Source organism: Anastrepha ludens, chromosome 5 (genome assembly GCF_028408465.1).
Source record: "Anastrepha ludens isolate Willacy chromosome 5, idAnaLude1.1, whole genome shotgun sequence".
NCBI classification, from domain to species: Eukaryota; Metazoa; Arthropoda; class Insecta; order Diptera; family Tephritidae; genus Anastrepha; species Anastrepha ludens.
This window is the reverse complement of record NC_071501.1, coordinates 81,547,090-81,570,625: the sequence shown is the minus strand read 5'-3', so window position 1 is coordinate 81,570,625 and position 23,536 is coordinate 81,547,090. Positions and strand designations below refer to the sequence as shown.

Sequence of the window (23,536 nt, the reverse complement as noted above, 5' to 3'; positions counted from 1 at the left end):
TTATCGGTGATATATTTGCCTTTGGTACACCTACCGAGTAGTCACACTGGAATGGCTGGAAGGAATTGATGCGCGAAATGGGTGTGGGATCACGAACCCATTGTAACATTTGCCAATTGGTTACAATCCAAACATCGGGCATTTGATTGATGGCGTCCAAAAATTTAATGAAACCTTCCTTGTGATGAGGCTGTGTGAACCAGGCGGCGTGATAGAAAAGTCCAAATGGAGCTCTGGAAATGATGGAAAAAGTGGGTAAGGAGATTTAGACAGAGCTATGGATAGAGAGAATATAGTTTGGGACCACCATTACCCTCTTTGACAATTTCAGTGAATTCACAGTGTTGATTGAGCAATGAAATTTTCAGGTGAGGTCTAGAAGTGATTAAGAGAGGGGTTGAGAAAAAGTGCAAATTTAAATAAAATGAGCGAATTTCCACGCTCATTGATCAGTCAGAGTAGTGATTGAGAGCTTACACTAAATTGCTTATACCGTTATAACTTTTTACTCAGCGCTCGGCGAATCTAACAGAATCAGTTGTTGAGCTGATGCCATTTTATATGTTTGTTAATTTTTTTTTGTCTAGCAAACAACTCTCTCAATGCATGGAAAAGCACAATAAGCTAGCCTCACCTTTCATTTTTGTTTACAAAAGTTCCTTACTTTGACACTTTTCCTTAGCTCTCTCTCAAGGCTCATCAAAAAGAATGACAATATTTAATCACTGTGATATTTTATGCTGTCATTCTTCAATCAGAACTGTGCATGCCAGAGTCATAAAAAATCACAAAGATCGCAGCCTTGCCAATTAGTATTATACCGCATGACTCTATTAAACTCATTTTGCAATATAATAAATTTTTTGTTTGCTTGCTGAAAAGCATAATTAAGGATCTCTTTTTTTTGCGTTTCCTCACCTGTTTGTCGTGTAGTGTCTTTCGAAGTTCTTCATGATCATCTTGTACACACCATCCGACTCGCTTGGGTTCGAACAGGCGTCACCCATCGAACAGCGGCCACCATTCAAGTCTTGCCACATAACCATAGGCACTTGCCATACACCAGGATAGCTGCGCGTCGGACAGGGTGGTATCATGCAGTCGTGGAAGATTTTGTAGTCGAAAGTGTAGGGCCATGATGGTGGGCGATTTTCGTAGACCGGCAGTGACGAATCGTAGGTGAAGTTGGAATCGTAAAGCATTTTGTACATTTTATTGCCACCGACTGAGAGGAATGGAGCGCGCATGCCACGCACATCGGAGAGTTTCACACCACCGTAAGCGGCGAGAATTTCGCGTTGGCCGGCAATCTCACGCGTCCATTTCTTCTGCGAGAATTGTTCGCCGAAGCTGTGACTATAGTTTTTTTTAGTTCATGGCAGGAGAAGAGGAATAGATTAGTTGATTGCTTGGAGTTGGACTTAGAAATAAAAACTTTAAGTTTATTATTTTTCATTAAAAAATTTATAGTGTTTTTTTTTTCTTTATAAAAGTAAATTTATTTATTACTACCATTAACTAAACCCTTTACTGCGTTGGGAGGAAAGTATTTAGATTTTTTGGAAGACATGTTAAGAGTTAATACTTTAGTTAAAGCAAACAAAAGAAATAGTTTTAAAGAAAGAAAATTGAACAAAGACAAAAAATCAAACCTTGAAACTTTCGGTTTAAATTTTTTTTTACAAAGACTACAAGATAATATGAAATCGGATGGCCTTCTTTCTACTTCCATTTTTGCGAAAGCAAAATAAAAAAAAACGTTTAATATAGGAAATAGAAAAAAATTAAAAAAAAAATTATATTATTTTATAAAAATTTTATCGTCATATAATATATTTCCGGCAAAGCAAAGAACAAAAAATACTTTTAATATCAAGAAAATTAAACTAAACACAAAATTTAGGCACATAAATTGGAAAAATAAAAAATTATGTTGAAATGAAAAACTGGAAAACATTTTAAGAAATACTCAAAGCACCAAAAAAAAACATAAAAAAAATAAAAAGCTTTAATAAAAACTAACCAAATTTTGTCACAAATTATTTTAGCAAAAAAATCAAAACTTCAGTTTCGGTCGAAACTGTATAAAGTAAAAAATTACAACAAACAAACAAAAATTAAAAAAAAAAAAGAAAAAAAGGTTTAATAAAAAGTTTTAATCAAAGAATTTATAAAACTAAGCAAATTTCGTCACAAATATTTTATACTAAAAAGTAAAACCGGAAATTCGATCCAAACTGCATAAATAAAAAAAAATAACACAAAAAAAAAACTTTAATGGAAACTAAGCAAATTTCATAAGATTTATTACTGCCTGCTGAGGAGCAACCGGTATTGAAAAGTACTCTATTTCGAACCTGGGGCCTGTTTTTTATACCTCATTAAAAACGTATAGTCGGTGATGGGCAAGCAATCACTAGCACTATTAATTTCCTGCTTTTTATAATAATGAGACGAAAATTTATTTAATTTATAGTTATGTCCTAATTTTCCTTAGACATAAAAATGTTTTTTTTTGGACCACCCTTTATGGTGTTCTATCTAATAATTAGGCGTAAAAATTTATTTCATTATTGGACCACCCTTTAGAGTGCTTTTTCTTATAATGATAAACAATTTATTTCATTTTTGGACCGCTCTTTATAGTACTTTTTCTAATAATGAAATGCAAAATTTATTTCATTTTTGGATCACCCTCTATAGTGCTTTTTCTAATAATGAAACGCATAATTTATTTCATTTTTGGATCACCCTCTATAGTGCGTTTTCTAATAATGATACACAAAAATTTCTTTCATTTTTGGACTACCCTTCATTGTGCTTTTTCTAATAATGATATAAAATTTCTTTCATGTTTGGACCACCTTTTTTAGTGCTTTTTTAATAATCAGGTGCAATAATTTATTTAAATTTTGGGCCACCCTTTATAGTGCTTTTTCTAATAATGAGACGCAAACATTTCTTTCATTTTTGGACTACCCTTTATAGTGCTTTTTCTAATAATGATACACAAAAATTTCTTTCATTTTTGGAGTACCCTTTATAGTGCTTTTTTTAATAATGATACACAAAACTTTCTTTCATTTTTGGACTACCCTTTATAGTGCTTTTTCTTATAATGATACACAAAACTTTCTTTCATTTTTGGACTACCCTTATAGTGCTTTTTCTAATAATCAGATGCAATAATTTATTTCATTTTTGGACCACCCTTTATAGTACATTTTCCAATAATGAGAGACAACATTTTATTTTATTTTTGGACCACCCTTTATAGCTCTTGTTTTTAAATATTTCAGTTTTTGTTCAATTATCTGTTATTACCCTTTGCCAAATTTGGGACTAACATTTCCAGGACTAGTAAAATAAAGCTTTGTATGTAAAGTAAATGTAAGGCTTACAGTTGCATGAAGGATTATATTATATGTATACATGTAGTGGTGCGAAAAAGTATACAGCCTTAGCAGGAATTCCACATGAATAAATTGTTTGCCTGAATTACAATATTATAAAATACAAAAACAAATTTGGGCATTTTTTCCATATCGCTCTTGTACCACATTGCAATTCACATGGAATTCGAGCTAAGGCTGATTTGCTACTATTTAATCAAAGTGAGGTTAAGTGACGTTTATGGACTAGTTATTATTCAAATTAACTTGTGCCCTTTTCAAACAACAGAAGTGTGTAGTTTTACTCATATAGAATAACTTCGTTTGAAGAAATCCAGCTTGGCTGCTTTCAAATATGCTTTTGGCATTTTCCAACAGGCGTCAACAGGCGCTTCACTGTTAGGCGTCAAATTTTTAGGTTTTAGATAAGTGTGTGCGTGTCAGTGTTTTATTACTTTTATTACTTAGTAAGCGCTTCATCGTCATATTTATTGCTGTGCATTTTGGTTTTTTTTTGTAATTTTTTTCTACTTACGATACAGTGTGGGAGGCCATCTCATGCCCATCGGAATACAAATTTTGCACTTGACTGTAGTCAGTCCACTCGTGTGATACGTAGAAAGTAGCCGTTATTGGGCAACCATTCGGATTGACACGTCCCTTTTCGAATAGATCGGTGTACAGTTGCTTATTCAGATCATTAACGGAATCATCAAAGGTGATTAGCACAATTTGTGGCACTGTTTCAACCGGTAAATCGGCTATAATAGCGCACGCGCGTAAATTTTTCGTGGTTGTTTGGTTTTTTTTTTTTTTTTTGGTTTTCATGAGATGATCAATTGATGGTTTTTGACAACGGGTACGGGTCCATAACACATTTTTATGCATAAATTATGTATGTTTATATGTATAGAAGGAGCGGTAATTGACGAAATGACACCGAAAGAAGAGATGCATGATTTGTAAAATAAAAATACAAATTATGGCATGTAAATAAATAAAGAAATAAATAAATAAATAAGAAAATCAAGAAACAAAACTCTGTGAAATATGTAAATGGAAAGCGAAAACGCAAGTAATGGAAATAAAAATTCAATTAACAAAAAATTATTATTTGCCTGCATATCTGTTGACTTTTGAGAACACAACTTAAGTCGACTTAGCGCTTTTTACCAGCCAAGCACAATTATTTTGAGCTCGAATGTAATATTGAAACATTCGCACACGCCTAGCTTTAGCTAAGAATTCATTTTGATAAGATTTGAAATAAAATACTACATTTTTCTAACGTAAAATTAAGATTTATTGGTGTAAAAGCAAAGTCTGCTAAAGTCGCATAGGTTTTTTTCCTTTCAAAAGGCCACATATATGCATTAAATATACCAAAAAAAAAAATATATATAGGTATATAAAGAAAATATAACTAAAGTAAAATTCGCGCACACAAATGACAGCGCAGAAATGAAACATTTCCACCAAGAATATTTATAAAAGATAAATGAACTGATGGACTGCTTAACTGCTGGGGACAAAACTTGGTATTAATAAAACTTGGGAATGAGGGTCACCACATGCTAGGCCACACAATGAACGCACATATTTGTCTATATTATACAATTACATATAAACACTGCTCCCGTTATTTGTTTTTTTTTTCTTTTTCTGTTTTTGCATGTTCGTACAACAACGAAATCCACACATAAAGCGCACATAAGCTTTCAAAGCTTAGCAACGCCCAACTTACGAGACTGTGTGCGAAGCCATCTCGTGTCCATCCGCATAGAGATCCTGCACCATGCCATAATCGGTCCACTCGTGCGAGACATAGAAGGTGCCGCGCAACGGACAACCATTGGGATTGAAGCGCGACTGGTTGTTGAAGAGCTCCTCGTAAAGATCGATGTTTAAAGTGCTGATCGCGTCATCGAAAGTAATCAACAACATTTGTGGCACCTCATTGACATTCAAACCGCCTAATTGGGTGTGCGAATGAGCATCGAATATATTGTGAGTGTGTATTGTATGTAAGTATAAGTGTATTTGTATTTGTACACAAACATATAAGTGGACTATGAAAACTCTGAATGGTGTGAAATGAGCGCAACTGCGCAATCGCAGTGTGCATCCATTAAGAGCGCACGCACGATTTACGAGTGCGGCCTTTAAAGCAACACGCACACATACACACTTGCACACATGTACTTACCGGGTATGTCCTTGCCACCGCAGGCGCAATCGGGCAGTAGACAAACATCCTTGCGGCATTTGGCTGCTGTCTTGTCTGGTACTGGTTGCGGGTAAAGCGGTTCGGGTCGTGTTGGTGGGTATCTGTAAATATCAACGAACTCCTGTGCCTTCGATACGATCGTGCCCGAGGGCTTCAATGTGGGGCGTGTGCGACTGTGTGGAATATTGAGTGAGAGAATTAATATTGAGAGAATATTTTGTTTTGTTTTTGCTTCTAGCTTTGCTAGGCACTTACGGTGGATGTGTGCCACGATTGCTGGTCACTGCTGTGGGTGCATCACGATCCTGGCCGGTGTAGGTGGAGCTACCACGATTACGATTGTTATTCGAATTTGTTCTATACAAAAATTTAATTGAATAGTGTAATGTTAGCGACATCTGTAGTTAATGACTGTTGTAGGGGAAATTTCATAGCACTTACAACACATATGTATGTATTTATGTGTTTTTTATTGTAGTGATTTTATAGCTATGTAGGAATTTATTTTTTTATATTACTTTTTGTTTGTTTTTGCTTAACAGCGGTAATAAAAGTTAGCTACTTTGCTGTTAAGCAGTTACCAATGTAAAGTAGTGAAATAAACACACACTGCTACGCTGAACGGGAAATCTATATATATTACACAGTAAGCACAAACGCACAACACTCTAACATTTACAAATACGTATGTATGTAAGAAATTAATTTGTATTAGTAATGAAAGCGAAAACCAATTCAACAAGTGGAACAAATGTTAGCAGAAGACATTAATGTTAATTACAGCAAAATTACAGTGAAATCACAGTTGGCTATGTTAGGGGAAGAGGTTTATTTACAGAATGTCTCTCCAATGTATTAGTAGCGCTCAAACAGTGCAAGCAAATCCGTTATATGCGCTTAAAGCTAAAACAACCGAAATTTTTACATAATTTACAAGCTGAAAATGATGTAAAGGATATATTGATATATGAGAACCGAAAAGATGAGTTGTTTATATTAATTTTTTTTTTCATAAAAAATGCTGCTGCAAGGAAAATGTGTTTAGTCAATTCAATTTGTTAGGCTTTGTAGTCGGGCATGAGTTAGGCTGGCATGTTGGTGGGTGGGGAAAGGAATGGAGTGTGAGAGTGAGAGTGGCGTTGGTAGATTAAGGATGTGAAATTATTTTAGGAAAGAGAGACTGGAAGAGAGCAAGAGAGAGTGAGAGAGAAAGAGAGCGAGCGTGTTAAGCAGCTTCTCTCTTGGGTTTGCGGAGTATCAGCACTTGCCAAGTGAAAGTGAAGTATTCAGGGTACAAATTCCTACTTTTGGGCTGGAAAATTATCACTTCAACTACATATCAACTACAAATGGAATATTCGCAGTGCAGTTTTAGCAAAATACACAGAGTTACTAGTTACCTCAGTTTAGATTAAGTGCTGGCCAGGGAGTTGGAAGCAAAGAACGTATAAAGACACGCAGCTCGAATTGTGATCAAAATTCAGCTGGAAAATTTCAAGACACAAAAGCAAACATAAAATATAGAAGAGATTTGAAATAACTCGGAGTTTTGTGTAGTGAAATTTCCTGAGTTAGCGTAAACGTTCACGATTGCAGCTGCTTGTCTGCTTACGTTCTTTGTGGGAAGTTCAGTTTTTCGAAAGAGATAAGTGAAAAAAATTTGGATTAACTGAAAGAAAGTTTTATGTTGAACGAAAAGTTTTAAATGTACGCTGAATAATTAATTCATCTTTTTTCATTACATTATACCTAATTATAGTAGAAAATACGCAAAAATGTTACTTTACGTCTAAAGACCTACTTAACGTACTTAGTTAGGAATGATGGATAAATGGCTGAGCGATGTGGAAACAAAAAAAATATCAGTTTTTTTTTAATTTTTTATTTATAAAAACGGCATTCTCATATAAATGACACTGGGCACAACTGTTTCTTTTTAAATTGGTTAGAATGCGTGTGCTGATATGAGCTTCTAAAATGAGGTGATGCCGTCGAGAACAGTTCATCAAATCGATTCGTGCTTTGTCTCAAAAACAACTCAAATATCAGAGAGTAGGAGCAAGAGATTTCTCTTGATGTAAATAAAACATTACACCGAGCAAAGAGCGCCAAGGAATTTGTAGTCATAGTGAAAATAAATTAGAGAGTGTGGCGAGGATCAGACCGTTAAGTGGCTCTCAGTGAAATTGAGAGAATCAGCTGATTGGCTGACGTCCCAGCGCTCATGCTTGACTGGGTTTGTTTATGGAAAAACTGAGATTGTGTGGGGCATATACAAAAAAAGAAAAAACAAATTAACGCAATCTTCGCTCATGCGCTTCGTTGTCGCCTGAACAACTATTGATGGGATGAGTGTGTTATTACATGTGAAATGAGAGCGCATAATTCGACAGCCGAGTACACGGTGAGGTGGCAGCCGAAGTTGCTTGCGCTATTTTGTTTTTGCCCATAGCAGATTGGTTAACCCGGGTAGTCTATCATCCTTGTTTGTAGAGGGCACTTAAGCGGGAAACCTACGCTCAAGTGGCTTATTCAACATACTTAATTCAATTTTATAATCATTTGGTTTTCCCAATGGAGTGCGCACTTGTAGAGCATTGAAATTAAAGCAAAATTACGTGTTGCGAAATTTCAAAATACTGGTTTCATAAGTATACGCCTGGTATGTTAATCTGGTCTTCTGATATCGTAGTTTTCTATTTAAATATTTTTTTTTTATGAACTCGCAATTGTGAAACGTCATTTAACGTTTAAGTTTACGAGTAAAGTTTAAAAATTATCGGAAATTACTAACTGAGTTAGCGGCCTCAAATTTTTAGGGCGAATTCCATGGAAAAATCATTTTAAGCATAGCATCTCATTTTTGGCCTAACGACTTTGTGAATGAGCAAAATAAGCCAACATGAAATGGGCCAATAAGCCAAAAAAAACCCAGATGCGCTTCAATGGACTGTATTGAATTCACAAATCCGCTTGATGGCGTCATACTTTTTAATTCGAATTTTTAGAAAAATTTCGAAAATGCAGTTTCAAAGCTCATTGAATTTTAGTATAATAAGTTGCCAGTTTAAAGTGACTCAAAAATTGTGTTAATTTTTGAAAATTTTTTGTTTGCTGGCAGTTTTGTGTATATTTGCCATTTAGTGAATGCTCGAAATTTTTTATAGGGTAAAAGGCACTTAACACCGTAAAGAAAAAAAAATAAAAATAGAAATTGTCAAAAATCAACGCAAACCACTTAAAATTTGCTCGAAGTTAATCTTAATTAAACTGAGGGATATCATTTACATCTACGGGTTTTACTTTCTTGCTGATCCAAAAATATGCCTCCTTTAACGAATTTTATTTCACTTCATATTTTAATTCTATTCTACGAGTATTACCTCTGTACTATTTTTTTGGGCATTTCGTCATCGTTTGTGCCAAGAGACGATAAAATACTTTGTTGAACTAATGCCCGGAAAAGTGATATTGGCCGAACAGGAGGTTATTGAAGGTTTTACCATTTATTTATTTAAGTTTATTTATTTATTTACGTGACACTTGTTATTAATAAAAAAATTGAAAATTATTACTAAATTACTATCTTCTAAATAATTAATAACTATACTGCATAACTGAAGGCACGAGCTGCTAAAACTATCGGCATTTATTAAATCAAGACAGTCGCGAAGTATCGATTTATCGATTACTTATTAATTTGGTTTAATTACTAGAAAAAAAGAATTTGGTATGAAAAACTTCTATCAAATCACTTTGAAATTTAATTGCATCGGTTACTTAGGTTACGTCCTGAGTACTCAGCAAACCTAACCTTACAGTTTTATTCCATCTACCAACCGGAGCTGATTTTTATGGGAAACTTTTCATTACAGCAGGATCGACTATTGGGAAAAATGCTTTAATGCTTAATGTTCACAGTGGTCATTGAAATCAGGGCCTGCTTTTTTATGCATAATGCATTCTCAGAGTGGTTTTGTGGATACCATTTAAAGAAGAAATTGGGTGATCGTATTTATTGCAAATTTATGGGCCATGCATGGAAGATGACTCCAAATTTTATATTTTTAATTTTTTTTTAATTGTCGCTTTCCTATCAAAAGAGGAAATATTCGCCAAAGATTGGTAAACAACTTATTTGTTAAGCAGATTTTGTAATTTTCCGACTTAATGTGACGCCTAAAAAAGCTGCCGCAAAGGGCAGCCCGTTTTCGCTTTGGAAGTTGCGTTATTAAATATAAAATTTGCTCTAGTCGGCCAGTCACCAATCAATGAAATATTTAGTCAATGAAATCATGAAAATTTTTAGGAGAACTTACATATGAGTGCCCAAAAATCCACAAGCAAAGAGTTTTGAGCAACATGAAAAGAGCCGAATAGAAAAATCAGCTCGATTTGTGGATGCCACATGAATTGACAATGAAGTAATAGCGAATTAAAAATGAAATTTTAATGAACCAAATTTCCATTAACGAAACTCTGTTGAATGGCACAAAACCAAGCTATTTTGAAAGCGAATGATTGCTGATTATGAAAATGTATTAGTTTACTGCCAGTTGGCAACGAGTTGAGTTGAATACAAGGCAAATCTTATAAAGGTGGTAGCTGTAAATCAGCTGATTTGATTTTTTTCTCTCGCCGCGTCCATGTGGCTGTCAGCCCAGAATGAAACAAGGCCAATTCAGTCTTTGTTTTCTACTTTGCCAATACTTTGCTTTGACAAACAAAGGTACAAACCTTTATTCTTGATTTAGTGCTACCATCAACCAAGGGGTGAAAAATAATATTTAAAAATCTATGGCAAATTTTGACTTCTAGGGCTAGTAGGGTGCTTCGTATTTGACTTTAAATTTCTTTTTCAAATTTTGTTTCACATGCTATACTTTTATTCTACGACATAAAAAGAGGTGAACTCTCTTCTTCTAATTTTTAAAGAAATATTTAGGCGACGGTACGAGAAAATGGAATATTTAAAATGGGTATTATTTTTAAGGTTTTTATTAATTAAAAAAAACTAAAATTAAATTCTAGTATTTTATGCTAATAACGTAGATTTCTTTTCATTACCGTAAATTTCGCTCGCAAAACAAATGTCATGTGCACTCTTTACCACGGCGCCTAGGTTACTCTTTGTCAATGTAAGACAGAAAAAAGTGACGCATTGGTTATTTAGATGAAAAGGTGAGGTCATTTTTTTTCTTAAATTGATAAATGGGAAACACCCTAATGGCTGGCTATTTTATTGCTATTTTAGTATTTCAAAACTTTAATATTATATTTTTCGCATGCTTTTTCATTTTTTTATTTATTTTTTATTTGTACTAAATCATTTACTTGGTTTTAAGAAAAGTTTTTACTTTATTCCAAGAAACTATTATTTATTTATTCGTTTTTATTTGTACTGAAGTTTTTACTTTATTCTAAGAAAAATTTATTTATTTATTCGTTTTTATTTGTACTGAAGTTTTCACTTTTTTCTAAGAAACTTTTATCTCCTAAATTTCTAAGAAATATTTATGTATTCACTTATGTTTATTTGTATTAAATTTAATACTTATTTATTTATTTTTACTAAGCTTTATATTTATTTTTTATAGTTTTACAAAATTTTTTACTTTTTTTATTTTTTTAATTTTTTAATGTATTTAATTATTTTTTATTTTTATTTGTATGAAACTTTTTTATTTATTTATTTAGTTATTTTTATTTGTATTAAACTTCATATTTATTTTTTTATTTTTCCTTATATTTATTTATTTTAATTTTTATTGAACTTCATATTTCTTTATTTCATTTTATTTTTAGTTTTATTAAATTTTTTATTTATTTTTGTATGTATTTATTTACTTTTATTTGTATCAAACTTTTTACTTGTTTATTTAATTTTATTTTTATTAAAAATTTTATTTATTCATTTATTTTTTTTTTATTAAAATTGTTATTTATTTATTGTTATATATTTATATTAAACTTTTTACTTATTCATTTATTCTTATATAATATTTATTTTTATTGAAATTTTTATTTATTGATTTATTTTTTTATATTAAACTTTTTATTTATTCAGGATTTTTAAATTGTATTAAAATTTTTATTCATTCATTTATTTTTATTAATATTAACCTTTTTATTTATTTTTATTTTTATGTCCTTTTAGTTCGTTATTATATCTATTCAACTTTTTATATATTTATGTAAATATTTTTATTTGTATTAAAATTTGTATTCATTTATTTATTTTTATTTATTATTAACCTTTTTATATATTTATTTATTTTTATTTGAATTAAAATTTTTGTTTATTTACTTATTTTTATTTGCATTTCACCTTTTATTAATTATTTTGTTTTTTTTAATTGTGGACAACTTTTTATTTATTGTTATTTTTATGGACATTTTTATCTCGATTTGTATTCAACTTTTTAATTATTTATTTATTTTTATTTGCCTTAAATTTTTTACTTTATTCTAATAAATATTTATTTCCTCCAGTTCTAAGAATCATTTACTTCCTCCTCTTTTTTTATATTCATATATTATGAACTTATTTACTAACGATATACACCAAAAAAAATACATCTTTTCAGTTTTCTACTCTTTCCGCATCTTAAAAAAGTTCTATAGAAAATCTTAAAAAAAAATGTCATCTAGAAAACTTTTCCTCAAAAATTTCATTCGATAATCTCCAAAATCAAGCTCCTAGAAAAGCTTTTGGCTATTGGAAAAAGCTTTCGTCTATTTGAAATAGCTTTTCTTAAAAATTTCGCTCGCTAATCTCCAAAATTAAGCACCTAGAAAAGCTTTCGGCTATTGATAAAGCTTTCCTCCAAATTTTCATTCGATAATATCCTACAATCAAGCACCTAGAAAAGCTTTCACTCATACAGAAAAGCTTTACCGAAAGTTTCATAAAATCAAGATCGGATTTTGCCGTTGCCGAATGTCCGTAAATAAATATTTGTACTTAAAAATTATATTAAAATATTCAGTATTTATGACAGAAAAGTGGTACTGAAAACGTGGTAAAATGGATCGATTAGGTGGTAAAGTAGTGCAAAAAGCTAACTAGTAAGTGCAGATTGGTTAAACAAACAAAAACCCTTTTCGGTTCTCAATTGATACTAAAAATGTCTAATAAATATATTTTAAGAAAAAAAGAGAGTTTGTATTGGCGCAATGCAGTGCTCCAGCTACTAAGAATTTAGTAGTAAAATTCAAAGCAAAAGTTTTTGTTTTTTAATAAAATTCTCAGATTATACACTAAAATATCAAATCAGCTAACCACCACCTTTTCGATAAAATCATAAAAGAAAATGGACTAATATTCTATAGTAAAATTACTAAAAAAAATTTTTTTGAAATTTTCTTAATTATTCAGCGTACACCAAAACGAAAGTTGTTGTAAATTTTAATAAAACATTTTGCTTTACGCAAATAAATAACAAATTGCAAGTGAACAAGGAAAGTGAACAACCAACAACTACATACAGTACAGTAGGCTGTGGATATTAGGATTTGCTCTTATTCTTGCAAATTTTATAGGTTTTCGAACCAGCTGGGAATATCGAATTTTTTTCGCTACCAGTGGCCGTTGTGAGGTTTTTTATTTACGTTCTTTATACGTTTTCACGCTATAACTAAATATACATTTTTTTAGGAATTTTTGCACAGTTACGTATTTTCTTCTAACTAATTAAAGTGGGATAGTTGATAAGAGTGAGTTGATTTTTTCTTTATAAAATTGTAGTTGTTTTGGTTGTTTTTGTTGGCTAAGTACCTCGAGGGAATTTCGTTGCACTTGGCATTCGATGTAGTGTCGGAACACTTGACCGCTGCACCGGCATTCGTGACGTAAGCACTGGCCTTAAGACTGTTACCTCTGGCCGTCTTGGCGGAGCCCACAGCAGAAGACGCCTGAGAAGCAGAGTTCGTTGAGGCGGACACGGAGGTGGAAGCGGAGGGCGAAGAAGCGGAGTAAGCGGCAGCGGCAATCGACGACTTGATGGCATTATTGACTCTTGAAGCACGCATGGGCGTTAACAAGGACTTGGCAGTGCTCGCTGGTGTGCTGCTGGCAGATGAGTGGGAGGAGGGCGTGTTGGCAGGGAAGGAGGTGACATCGGCGGCGGAGGATCTTTGTGTAGGAGTTGGGAGTCTCGTTTGTGTGTGTGTGCTTTGTGTGGAGGAACGGTTTGTGGTGGTGGTGGTTGTGGCAGTGGCGGTGGTTGGTGTTGAATGTGTAGCGCCTGTTGTGCGGTAAACTGTAGTAGGCGGGCTGGCAGTGGTAGTCGGGCGCAGTGTAGTCGTTGTAGTTGTGGTCGGTGGTCTACGTGTCGTTGTCGTCGTTGTAGTCGTGCTCGTAGATGTTGTGGTCGTAGCTCTTGCTCGCGGCGTGGTGTACAGATTTTTGATCTCTTTCACTGCAGCATTGATCTCACGCTCTGAAAAATCATCCACGAATTGTTGAGCACTACTTTCGTCGCTATCGCCTGCGAGAAAGAGTTGCAGTTGTTCAAGTACCGCAGCCGACTCGAATTTCGTGCGACCAGTGCTAGATGTTATATAACCGGCATTCTGCAGACTCTCAGCCAAAGTGCGATCTTTTGTTTGTTGCCGATATTTGTTCGAGAACAAGTACTTCAGCGGACGATCAGTGTTCGCATCGCCTTGCTGTTGTTCGGTGGATGAAGATGAGCTAGCGCTGCCCGCTGACTCAATGCTATTATCCTGCTTTGTATCGATAGGCAGCCGCACCAAAGCTTCGGCGCGTGGACCATCATCCACAGCCGATTCGTTTTCAATCGGCTTGCGATTCACTGTTTTCTGCGGCGTTTGTCCATACGCGGACACCGAAGCCTGTTTTTGTTGCTTCTCCGCCTTGTAGTTCTCATATTTCTCACGAGATTTGATTGGCGTGGCGCCCAGTGTATTGCGTGGTCCCTGTATGGCTACGATGCGTGCGCGTTGAAGCTTTCTCCTTTTGGGCGTGGCTTCGTTTGGCGAAGACGTAACAGATTCATAACTGGCTGCGTTAGCACCAGGGTAACGCACTCTCGGTGCATATGTCGTTGGTTCGTCGGCCGAATTCACTGTTGCCGCTGAGTATCGCGAACGTCCGCGCGGACGTGGCGTTTCTGAGTTGTTTGGACCATAATCGCTTAAGGCTTGATTTCTCAATATGTTTTGGCTCGAAACTGCTTGAGACACACGTATGGGTGCAGTAACGATGACTGTGGATATCGTAGTCGGTGTTGTGCTCTCGGTTGTAGTCTCGGTCGTTGGCGCTTCGGTAGTAGTGGTGGTCGTCGTTGTTGTACTTGTCGTAGATTGCGCTGAGACTGCAGCTCTGAGTGGTACGTTCGAAAAGGTGTTGAGTATGGTATCGCTCACACTGAAATTGCGTGTGCCTGTCGACGCTGTAGCAAAAATAGCATCACTCAGGTTCCGCTGAGGCGTCGTGATGAGGAAGTAGCTACGCACAGGCTTACTCGTGCTATGTGTAACGGTGGAAGGAGTTGTTGGGTGCGTGTAACGCGGCTTAACAGTACTGCGTAGTGCATTGAAACCCACATAGCGATCATCTTTTTCTTGCAGTATAGTTTCTAGACTTTTGTAGGGCGAGACAAAGCGCTGCGCTGGAATGCCAGTAGTCTTAATGAGGTTGTCTTTGAAGTTGAGTGCGCGTGGTGTGTAACTCTGTGCCGTGCGTTCTGTGCTGGTGACAACAAACGCCGTTGTGGGTGCGGGAGTTGTAGTCGTAGTTGTGGTTGTAGTTGTAGTCGTAGTGGTAGTAGTAGTGGTCGTACGTGGCGTTGTAGTCGTTGAGGTAGTGGTGCTGCTCGTCGTTGGGCGCGCAGTGCTGGTTTCCTTTAATGTCGTCACTACGCTTTGCTCGCTGCCCGAACTCGAGACATGATCGTCCTCTACAACGGTTTCCAAAACAATATGTTGTAAAGGCCGAGCACTGGTACGACCCAAACGCCACGCGCTACGTAGTGGAGGCGCATATGTTGTTGGCACAATTTCATCCTCGTATGAAGCATCGGAAAACGGTACTTTCTGTACTGCCAGACTGACAGCAGCGGTGCTTGTAGATGGAGTCAAGACTGCACGGTTTGTTGTCGAAAGTGTCTGCACAGCCACATTTGGTTTGCGCTCATAAATCGGCTTTTCGGATTCATTGGCGCTTTGCGCGCGCAAGCTGAACCCATTTGCACCGGTTTGCAGATTATACTTGAACGGCTTCGGCTCGTAAACGATGTTGGTGGGATAACGTAGCGTTGTGCTGGATGCAGAATTATCGCCACTTAACAGCTCTAAAACAGGCTCGGGCTCAGCAGGTGGTGATACCACCAATTTAGCGGTCGGCACAGGTTTGAAACTCTGCGGTGCAACATCGGATACAACATAACTCTGGAATCGGCTCTTCTTATTATCTGCATCAAAACGCTGGTGCTGTCGTGGCTTGTCCTCCGATATTTTACCAAAATACTCTTCCACATGCTTACCGCTCCCATAAGAATTCTCATTAGCTGAATACTTTGCATGCGCGATGGCTTTTTCGGTGATCGCGCGCACCGAGTTGCTACGCGCACTCTCGTCGTAATCTTCCACTTTGTCAATTGCGGCCAGAAATTTCGCTCGACCATTAAGCGCCGAAGACGTTGTCGTGCTAGAGTCGAAGAGACGTCCAGCGCTCCTTAAGGGCGCCACCGTTTGCACTCGCACATTCTGGCTGGCGTCCGAGATGGTCTCAATGTCTGCTTCCGTTTGGAAATTAAACCGCGATGACTGAGTTTGTGGTGGATTCTGTGTATTTGAGGGATGTTTTGTTTGTTGTGTGTTCGAGCCGTGTAGGGAGTGACTATGTGGCTTGACGACAACCGCGACAAGTGTGTCTTGTGTATCAAGGTATTGTGGACTAGGAAACGATTGGGTTGAATGTGTAGTTGTTCGGGTTAAAGGTGGTGGTATTGTTGTTGTTCTTGGTATTGGCGGAGGAGGGGAAGATATATTTGGCAGGTTGATTGCGGAATTTTGTTGTGGATTTAATTGTGAACGTTGGTTCTTTTGGTATTTGTTTGCATGCGTTTTAGATCTGTAGGAGAAATCCACATTTGCGGTTAATGTTAGTGTTGTTGTTGCTTAAGATTTGGTAATTGGAATAGTGGTGCTTGTGGTGGAGGTAGTAGTAATAGTAGTAGTAGTAGTGGTGGCAGTTGTGATTGTTGGTACGTCAGTTGTTTGTTGTTGGTAGGCATTCAACGATTTTGAACCGAACATTTTTTTTTTTACTTTTTATTGATGTGTTATTGGTATACGATTTTGGGTTATTTCTGTTGCTTTTATTGTATGTACTCAATGCAGTGTCAATCACGACTTTGGGAAATGTTCTAAATTCCAATTGATCACCGTAAATGGGAGATAGTGGCGATGAATTTGTTACTGATGAGTTGCCTGGTGTGCTGTGAGTTGATTAAGAAAGTCGAATTGTGAGAACTAAAAGTTTGCTTTACTCGAGTCGACTATACGCGCCCATTTTTCGGAAATACTTCTTAGAAGAAGCAATAAAAACAAAGTTGATTTTATTTGGTAGAACTTTTTTTGTTGCTTCAAGAAAACAAAGCCTCTACTCCTGCGAATTGATGCCTTCACAAACTGATATGCCTTTCATGCACCTATGAAATTAATCTTGGATACCTCCTTGGATTAGCTATAAAGCACCGGTATTTATAAATATCCTCCCAATTCACATTCTCATGCAATTAGCGAAAGGCACTGAAAGCTCAAAAAATAAAAAGTTTAAATCATGCAAATTTTTATGCGCAAAAGTCTCCTTGTTTCATGCAAAAAAAAAAAAGAATTACCAACCGACTTTAATCATCGAAATAAATTCGTTGGTTGCAGCTGTAAGGGCCCTAAATTATACTTTACAAACTTTCGATCCCTTTGTGAGAAGTTTAGACCTCTTATATTTTTACTGCCTCGTAGATTTTTATTAAAAAATATATGCTAGCTATTGGGAGCCACGAAAAAATTACTCGAAAAGTAGACAGACTAAGCCACAAAAGGAGTTTTGCCAAAAGAGATCTTGGTGCTGAATTTTGTGACAAAAGTAGTTGGGGAAGCATACCTGAAACCAAGCAGATGGACTATGCTTTTGTGGCCTACAGATACCTCTCTAAGTGGCAAGTGTATCTGGAGTGAGAATTAGATATTCTGCGCCTATGGATAGTTTTCTTTCGAGCCTAACAATCAGGCTGACCAAAATCCCCTACTGAACCCTCTACCACGTGGCGGCTGGTAATAGGTACCACAGTTGTCCTGGATCGGGAGGTACTTAGCTAAGGTAAATATACTAGGATTGGTGTTTGATACTCCTCAGTAGTACATAATTTTTCAGCGTATTTTCAACCCGAGTCGGGGGGGAGAGCTGGTTCAAGGTGTGATGCGACACATCAGAGTTATGAACAGGTGGACATCCTTACTCCGATACTCGAGGATTAAAAAATGTGCACAAGCATACAAATAAACAAAACCAAGGGGTCCGGTCCGCTGTTAAGCAGACTGAGAGGGTCTACATTACCAATAATTGGAGCAGCGGTGCTTCCGATCTCGAATTCGGCCACTACAAAGTTAACGGCTGAGTTTCGCCGTGCTTCCATAGGCATAGGTGCGGACGAAAAGGCTTGCCTCCATTATGCACATTAGTGCCCTCTAAAGCCCCGGAACAAGCAAAAATGTCGTTAGCCAACTTTTGACCGCTTGCGACGGGGGTAGGGCAAAGAAAGCGCTGTAACCAGTAGTAGTGGCAGTAAATGGCCGAAAGTAAAGTTATCTGAAAGGCAACCAAGTTGTGAAGATATCGATGAGATTAAGATCATATCCAAATTAAAGCCTGTGGCGCGAAAACAAATCGGCGGAACTGTATAAAGCTGTCATCTTGGAAGTGGGTGAGGTATATCCTGACGTCAAACTGTGAGTCGTCGTTGATAGAGATGATATCTTTTCACGAGCGAAGGCGAGGGTTTGAATCCCGTCTACACCCAAAGACCCCGCTGAGATTATGATTATATTCTAGACAAGCAACCCTGAACTCACCATGAATGAATGGAAGCTTTTAAAATCGAAGGACCTGCTGCTAACGCGGAAATGAAACGTGCCACCATGCAAGTCCCTTTTCTTTTCACTAAGAAATGACTAAAGCCATTGGCGAAGGTAGATGGTCTCGTTTACTATATAGTAGCCTATCTCAATAGAAATAAAGAAAGAAATAGCAGAAAAATATCCGAAACAAACGGTTAGATGTTTGGCCAAGCTATTATTGCTCTTCCGTTTTTGCGCTTGCGTCTTGCTGTTGCTTCTCAAATGGACGGTCCTACAGTTTTTCGCCGCCACTGAATGAGATGTGGTTTTTATTAGAAGCTTTTTTTATGAAAGTAATACTCAGTGGTTTGCTATTGCCTGCCTAGGGTCGATCGAATTTGCTGATTCATGTCCATAGTGAGTTGTGAACCCGAGCTCTACCGAATGGGAGCCACAAGCTGCTCAGAATGCTTATAAAATTCCAACTTAGTTTTGGATGGATAAACAGTAATGGATTCTGTGGCAATTGGGACAGATATTTTCCAGAGCTTAAGAAGCGAAGCATCAGCTAATGATTCAAAGTGAATCTGAGTCATCCCGAGAATAATCCATCACTATTAACAAAAGTTAACTGAGTGACTATCAAGTCAATTTATAATAAAGAAAACACGGATTGGCGCGCTTCTAAAATACTGAAGCATAGTTAGGCCTGGCACCAGGTTCTCTGGACATGGGCTGATAGAAGCTCTTGCAAAATGGTCTAGAAATAAAAAGTCAGTAGGAGTTGGAGTAACAGGCTTACGTTTAACTAAATTTCAGGTCACTTTTTGATAGAAAAATATGCGACTAAAATTAAGAAGAACTCCAACAACTGGCCAACTGCGGATCAGCTTTTACCTCCCAAGGACCAGAGCCAATAATCGGATTCAGTTCTATAGGAATCATGAATTGGATCAGCGATTATGTTTGCAATTTTCACAAAGAACCATGGCTCAGTCGAGAGCGCTACAGAGCTGCAACGTGTCTTGTGACAAGCTCGAATAGAAAACTGTCGAAATTTGGTAGAAAAAACGTTCGATTGATGATCGGTACTATTACAGGATACAACTATAGAATTTGACCACCATTGGAGTCATTGAGGACCCGATTTGCCTGGCTTGCATAGAGGATGCGGATAGCACTGAGCATTTCCTTTGTGAGTGCCCTGTCTTTGCTAGAGGAAGGTGAATTTTGGGTTCCGATGTCATGAGAATGAGTTAAATTCGTTATCTCAAACTGGAGGAAATTTTCAGATTTGCCAAAGAATCTGGACAACTTTCACAGGACTAGCCATCATCCATGAGACAGCGGACCACTTTCTGTGCGTCTGCCCGGACTTCGCTCGAATCAGGCTTAAAGTTTTTGTTACTGATGTGTTAAGAAGCGACCACCTTGGCTCCTTGGCACCACAAGATCCACTCAGGAAGAAGATTAAAAAGAGAACCCGAGTGCAATACAATGGACTTAATGTTGTCTGAGTGCTGTACTGGCTAGTTTGTCCTAAAAAAAAAAACAAAAAAAGCTATCTCTGTCTCTATTCCATCCTATCTCTTTCTCTCTGTCACTTCTCTCCTTTCCTCCTTGACTATCAACCCTTTTACATTCCAGATAATCTGGAAAATTCTGACAGGACTAGCTATCTCTGTCTCTGACTCTACTCTATTCTATCTCTTTCTCTTTGTCATTTTTCTCCTTCCCTCCTTGACTATAACTCCTTTCACTTTTCAGAGCTTCGAATACATTTTAGTTTTTTAGTCTGAAACAATTATCATTCGCTTGGTGCTTCTTGGCACGTTTTTTTCAAATTTCAATCAGTACTTGCGAGTTACCTAACATAGAAGGTGGTGAGGTAGCATCTGAATTTCCACAAAAGAATTTTAGTTACTAGTCTAGCGAAAGCTTTTCTAAGGCATTTCTTATCCGTCAGATAATTCTTGAAGGAGCCTTCGAAGCACGGACTGCTTTTTTCATTTTTGGTCTCACATAATACTTGCTTTCCTGGCTACTCTCTAATGCAGCTGTAATTCTTAACATGTTCGTGATGTTTGAAAGTGAAATGTGTGTGTTTTAATTGTGTGCGTTTCAGATGAGCAGCTACAGTCCCACATGAAAAACTATGAATGTTCGTATGGAAATGATTTAAGAAATCATTTTTTATCACTAACGAGTAAAACCACAAATCAAATTAGATCTAAAAAAAAATCACAGAATACAAAAACTTCTGCTTGCTTGTATTGATGTGTGTATGTATGTATGCTTGCGTGTGTATGTATACTAAGTAGATATGCATTGGCGATAGCTGGGTGAATGGCTGCGCTGATGATTGTGGGTGATGTCAATAATTCAATTATCCAATCAATTAACTAAAACAAAAGCCAAAAACATCACGCAATGTCTAAACGCAGTTACTTAAAATGATTCAAAGAATCTAACGTTTTTTCGAATGAATGCATTTCAGCAGAAAGTTCGCTTAGCATGGATGATGTGCGTGCGAGTAGAGAATATTTACTGACGCGATTAGCGTGGCAAAGACTGACTATACCTTATCGATTTTGTTGCTGTAGCCGGCTGCGTGGTGCGCACTACTTGTGTGGTGCTTCTAGGTGGTGTCACCGTGGTACGCGCCACTGTCCTTGGCGCAGAAGTCGTCGTCGTCGTCGTTGTGGTCGTCGTTGTTGTGGGGTTTCGACGTTGTGCGATTGTAGTGGCTTTGGTGTTGCCACCACGTGCCGGTTTTGCGACTCCTCTACTCGTTGGTAGTTCAACAAAGTTTGTTGCAGTGGGATTGAATATTTTTTTAACATCCTGATCGTAAAGTGTCGAACCGACCACATTATATTCGTCAAAATCTTGTGTGGGTACCAGCTTGGGTGCGTAGGTCGTGTAACGTGCGGGCTGTTCGTATAGGGCACGATCGTTATTTAGACCATACGATGGCACATCATCATATAGTTCGGCGCTATTGTCGTAGGCGGACTCATATATGGGCGCGTCATCAATTGCTGGCTGTCGCAGTGGGCGGGGCGTTGTTGATGGTGGCAGTGTTTCAATGGTGACGCGCTCACTGTTTCATATTTTGTATGTGTGTGTGTATTGAATTTTTTCAAAGTTAAAGTAGAGTAGAGCAAAAATTTTGGAACGGTATTGTAATGCAGGTCAATGATCAATTTTGAGTTGAATAAAATAAAAAGTAGGAAACAAAAATTTTGATGTTCTCATAAATACTTGTATGTAGTTGTGCATGTGAATGAGAGGGTGCTTGTGCTTGTTGTTGTGGTTGCTGTTGTTGATGTTATTGTGTGATTTGTGAGACCTACATTGTTTAGCCCTCCAAAACATACCCCGGGGGTATACTTTTAGTATGGATGCGAGTATTACCTCTGCTTCAGGCTTTACCTGTGAGGTTCAACTTGTAATTTTTGGGATGGTTTATGAATTTAAATGCTTTGGTTTTACGTTGCAAAATGATTTTTCGCCGACCTAAATATTTTCGGGTGAAGAAAATTGTATGTATCTGCGCATATTTGTAAACCTGGGCATGTATATGGGCTTATGGGTACAAACTTGCAGTTATAAACTTGGAATAATTTATTATACTTATGCTTGTACGTATTTATGTATGTATATGACAGGCAGCTCTCGCTATGTAAGTCGGTTAAGTTGTTAATCATAAATTAAATGCTTTGGTTAAGAAACAAAAAACGTTTTTAATGCCTTTTAATGGTTATTTGTTGTTGTTTTTGTGAATGATTTGTGCAAGAAAGCAGTGGTGTACTTACCGCAATGGCGGACGTGTTGGCTGATCATACACATTATCTTGTTCGATCTGTCGGAAGAGGAATATTGAGGTTTGGAAAAGTTAATATGGAGTTTTGTAAATTCAAAAGTAGATTTATGTAAGAATATCAAAAATAAATATAATTTGCACACAAAAATATACAAGCTACGGGGCTGTCTCCTGATGGAAAAACGCGAAACCAGATCGATCATGCTGCGATAGATGGAAGACGCGCTTCTAGTGTTTTAGATGGACCCACGATCCGAGGACCCAACATCGACTCGGATCATTACCCTGTTGCAGCCAAACTGCGCACACGCCACTGTGCAGCAAAAAACGTACATCTACCTACGCAAAGAATGTTCAACATCGAAAAGCTGCAATCACAACAGACAACCAGAAGATTCACCACTCGACTCTCACTCCTGCTCTCAGAGAATACTGCCCAACAAACCGGCATGCACGAGTAATGGAACAACATTTCTCGCCGCCAAAGAAGAAATCGGATTACGGCGAGTCCGAAAAAACAGTTGATACGACGAGGAATGTCAAGCTGCCGCAGAAAGAAAAGATGCTGCCTATAGAGCCACGCTGCGAACGGGCGCAACTTTCTACCAGAAAATTCGGCGACTTACAGAAGTTTTCAAAACCGAGGCGTTTTCCTGTAAGACCAAAGACGGCGATCTGATGATTGGCATCCAGAGCGTGCTTGAATTATGGATGCAACACTTCTCAAACCTGTTAAATTGTGACAACTGCGCATGTCGCAGAGAATGTGAAGATCCCGATATCCCAATCGTTGACGACGGGGCTGTCATTCCCCTGCCCGACCATGACGAGGTGAGAATAGCGATAACGCGTCTAAAGAGCAACAAAGCCGCGTGCGCCGACGGACTGCCGGCTGAGCTATTCAAACACGGCAGCGAGGAGCTGGTAAGGTGCATGCATCAGCTCCTAAGCAAAATATGGTCGGATGCCTGACGATTGGAATTTAAGTGTGCTCTGCCCAGTCCA

At 37.2% G+C, this 23,536-nt stretch overlaps 1 protein-coding gene across 6 annotated transcripts in view; it reads right to left on the bottom strand.

The window, feature by feature from the left end:
* LOC128862771 (mucin-5AC) overlaps positions 1-23,536 on the bottom strand; it is a 40,203-nt gene that overhangs the window by 5,431 nt on the left and 11,236 nt on the right. For 2 of the 6 annotated variants that reach the window (XM_054101493.1, XM_054101494.1), the window contains exons 4-11: positions 22,524-22,570; positions 21,287-21,808; positions 13,397-16,717; positions 5,875-5,976; positions 5,599-5,792; positions 5,137-5,365; positions 919-1,356; positions 35-233 (exon numbers count right to left, since the gene is read on the bottom strand). In XM_054101493.1, the coding sequence (XP_053957468.1) occupies positions 35-233; positions 919-1,356; positions 5,137-5,365; positions 5,599-5,792; positions 5,875-5,976; positions 13,397-16,717; positions 21,287-21,808; positions 22,524-22,570 (5,052 nt within the window). Of the gene's footprint in view, positions 1-34; positions 234-918; positions 1,357-3,927; positions 4,154-5,136; positions 5,366-5,598; positions 5,793-5,874; positions 5,977-13,396; positions 16,718-21,286; positions 21,809-22,523; positions 22,571-23,536 lie in introns of all 6 variants that reach the window. The other 4 variants (XM_054101498.1, XM_054101495.1, XM_054101496.1 and 1 more) reach the window with 4 other exon arrangements.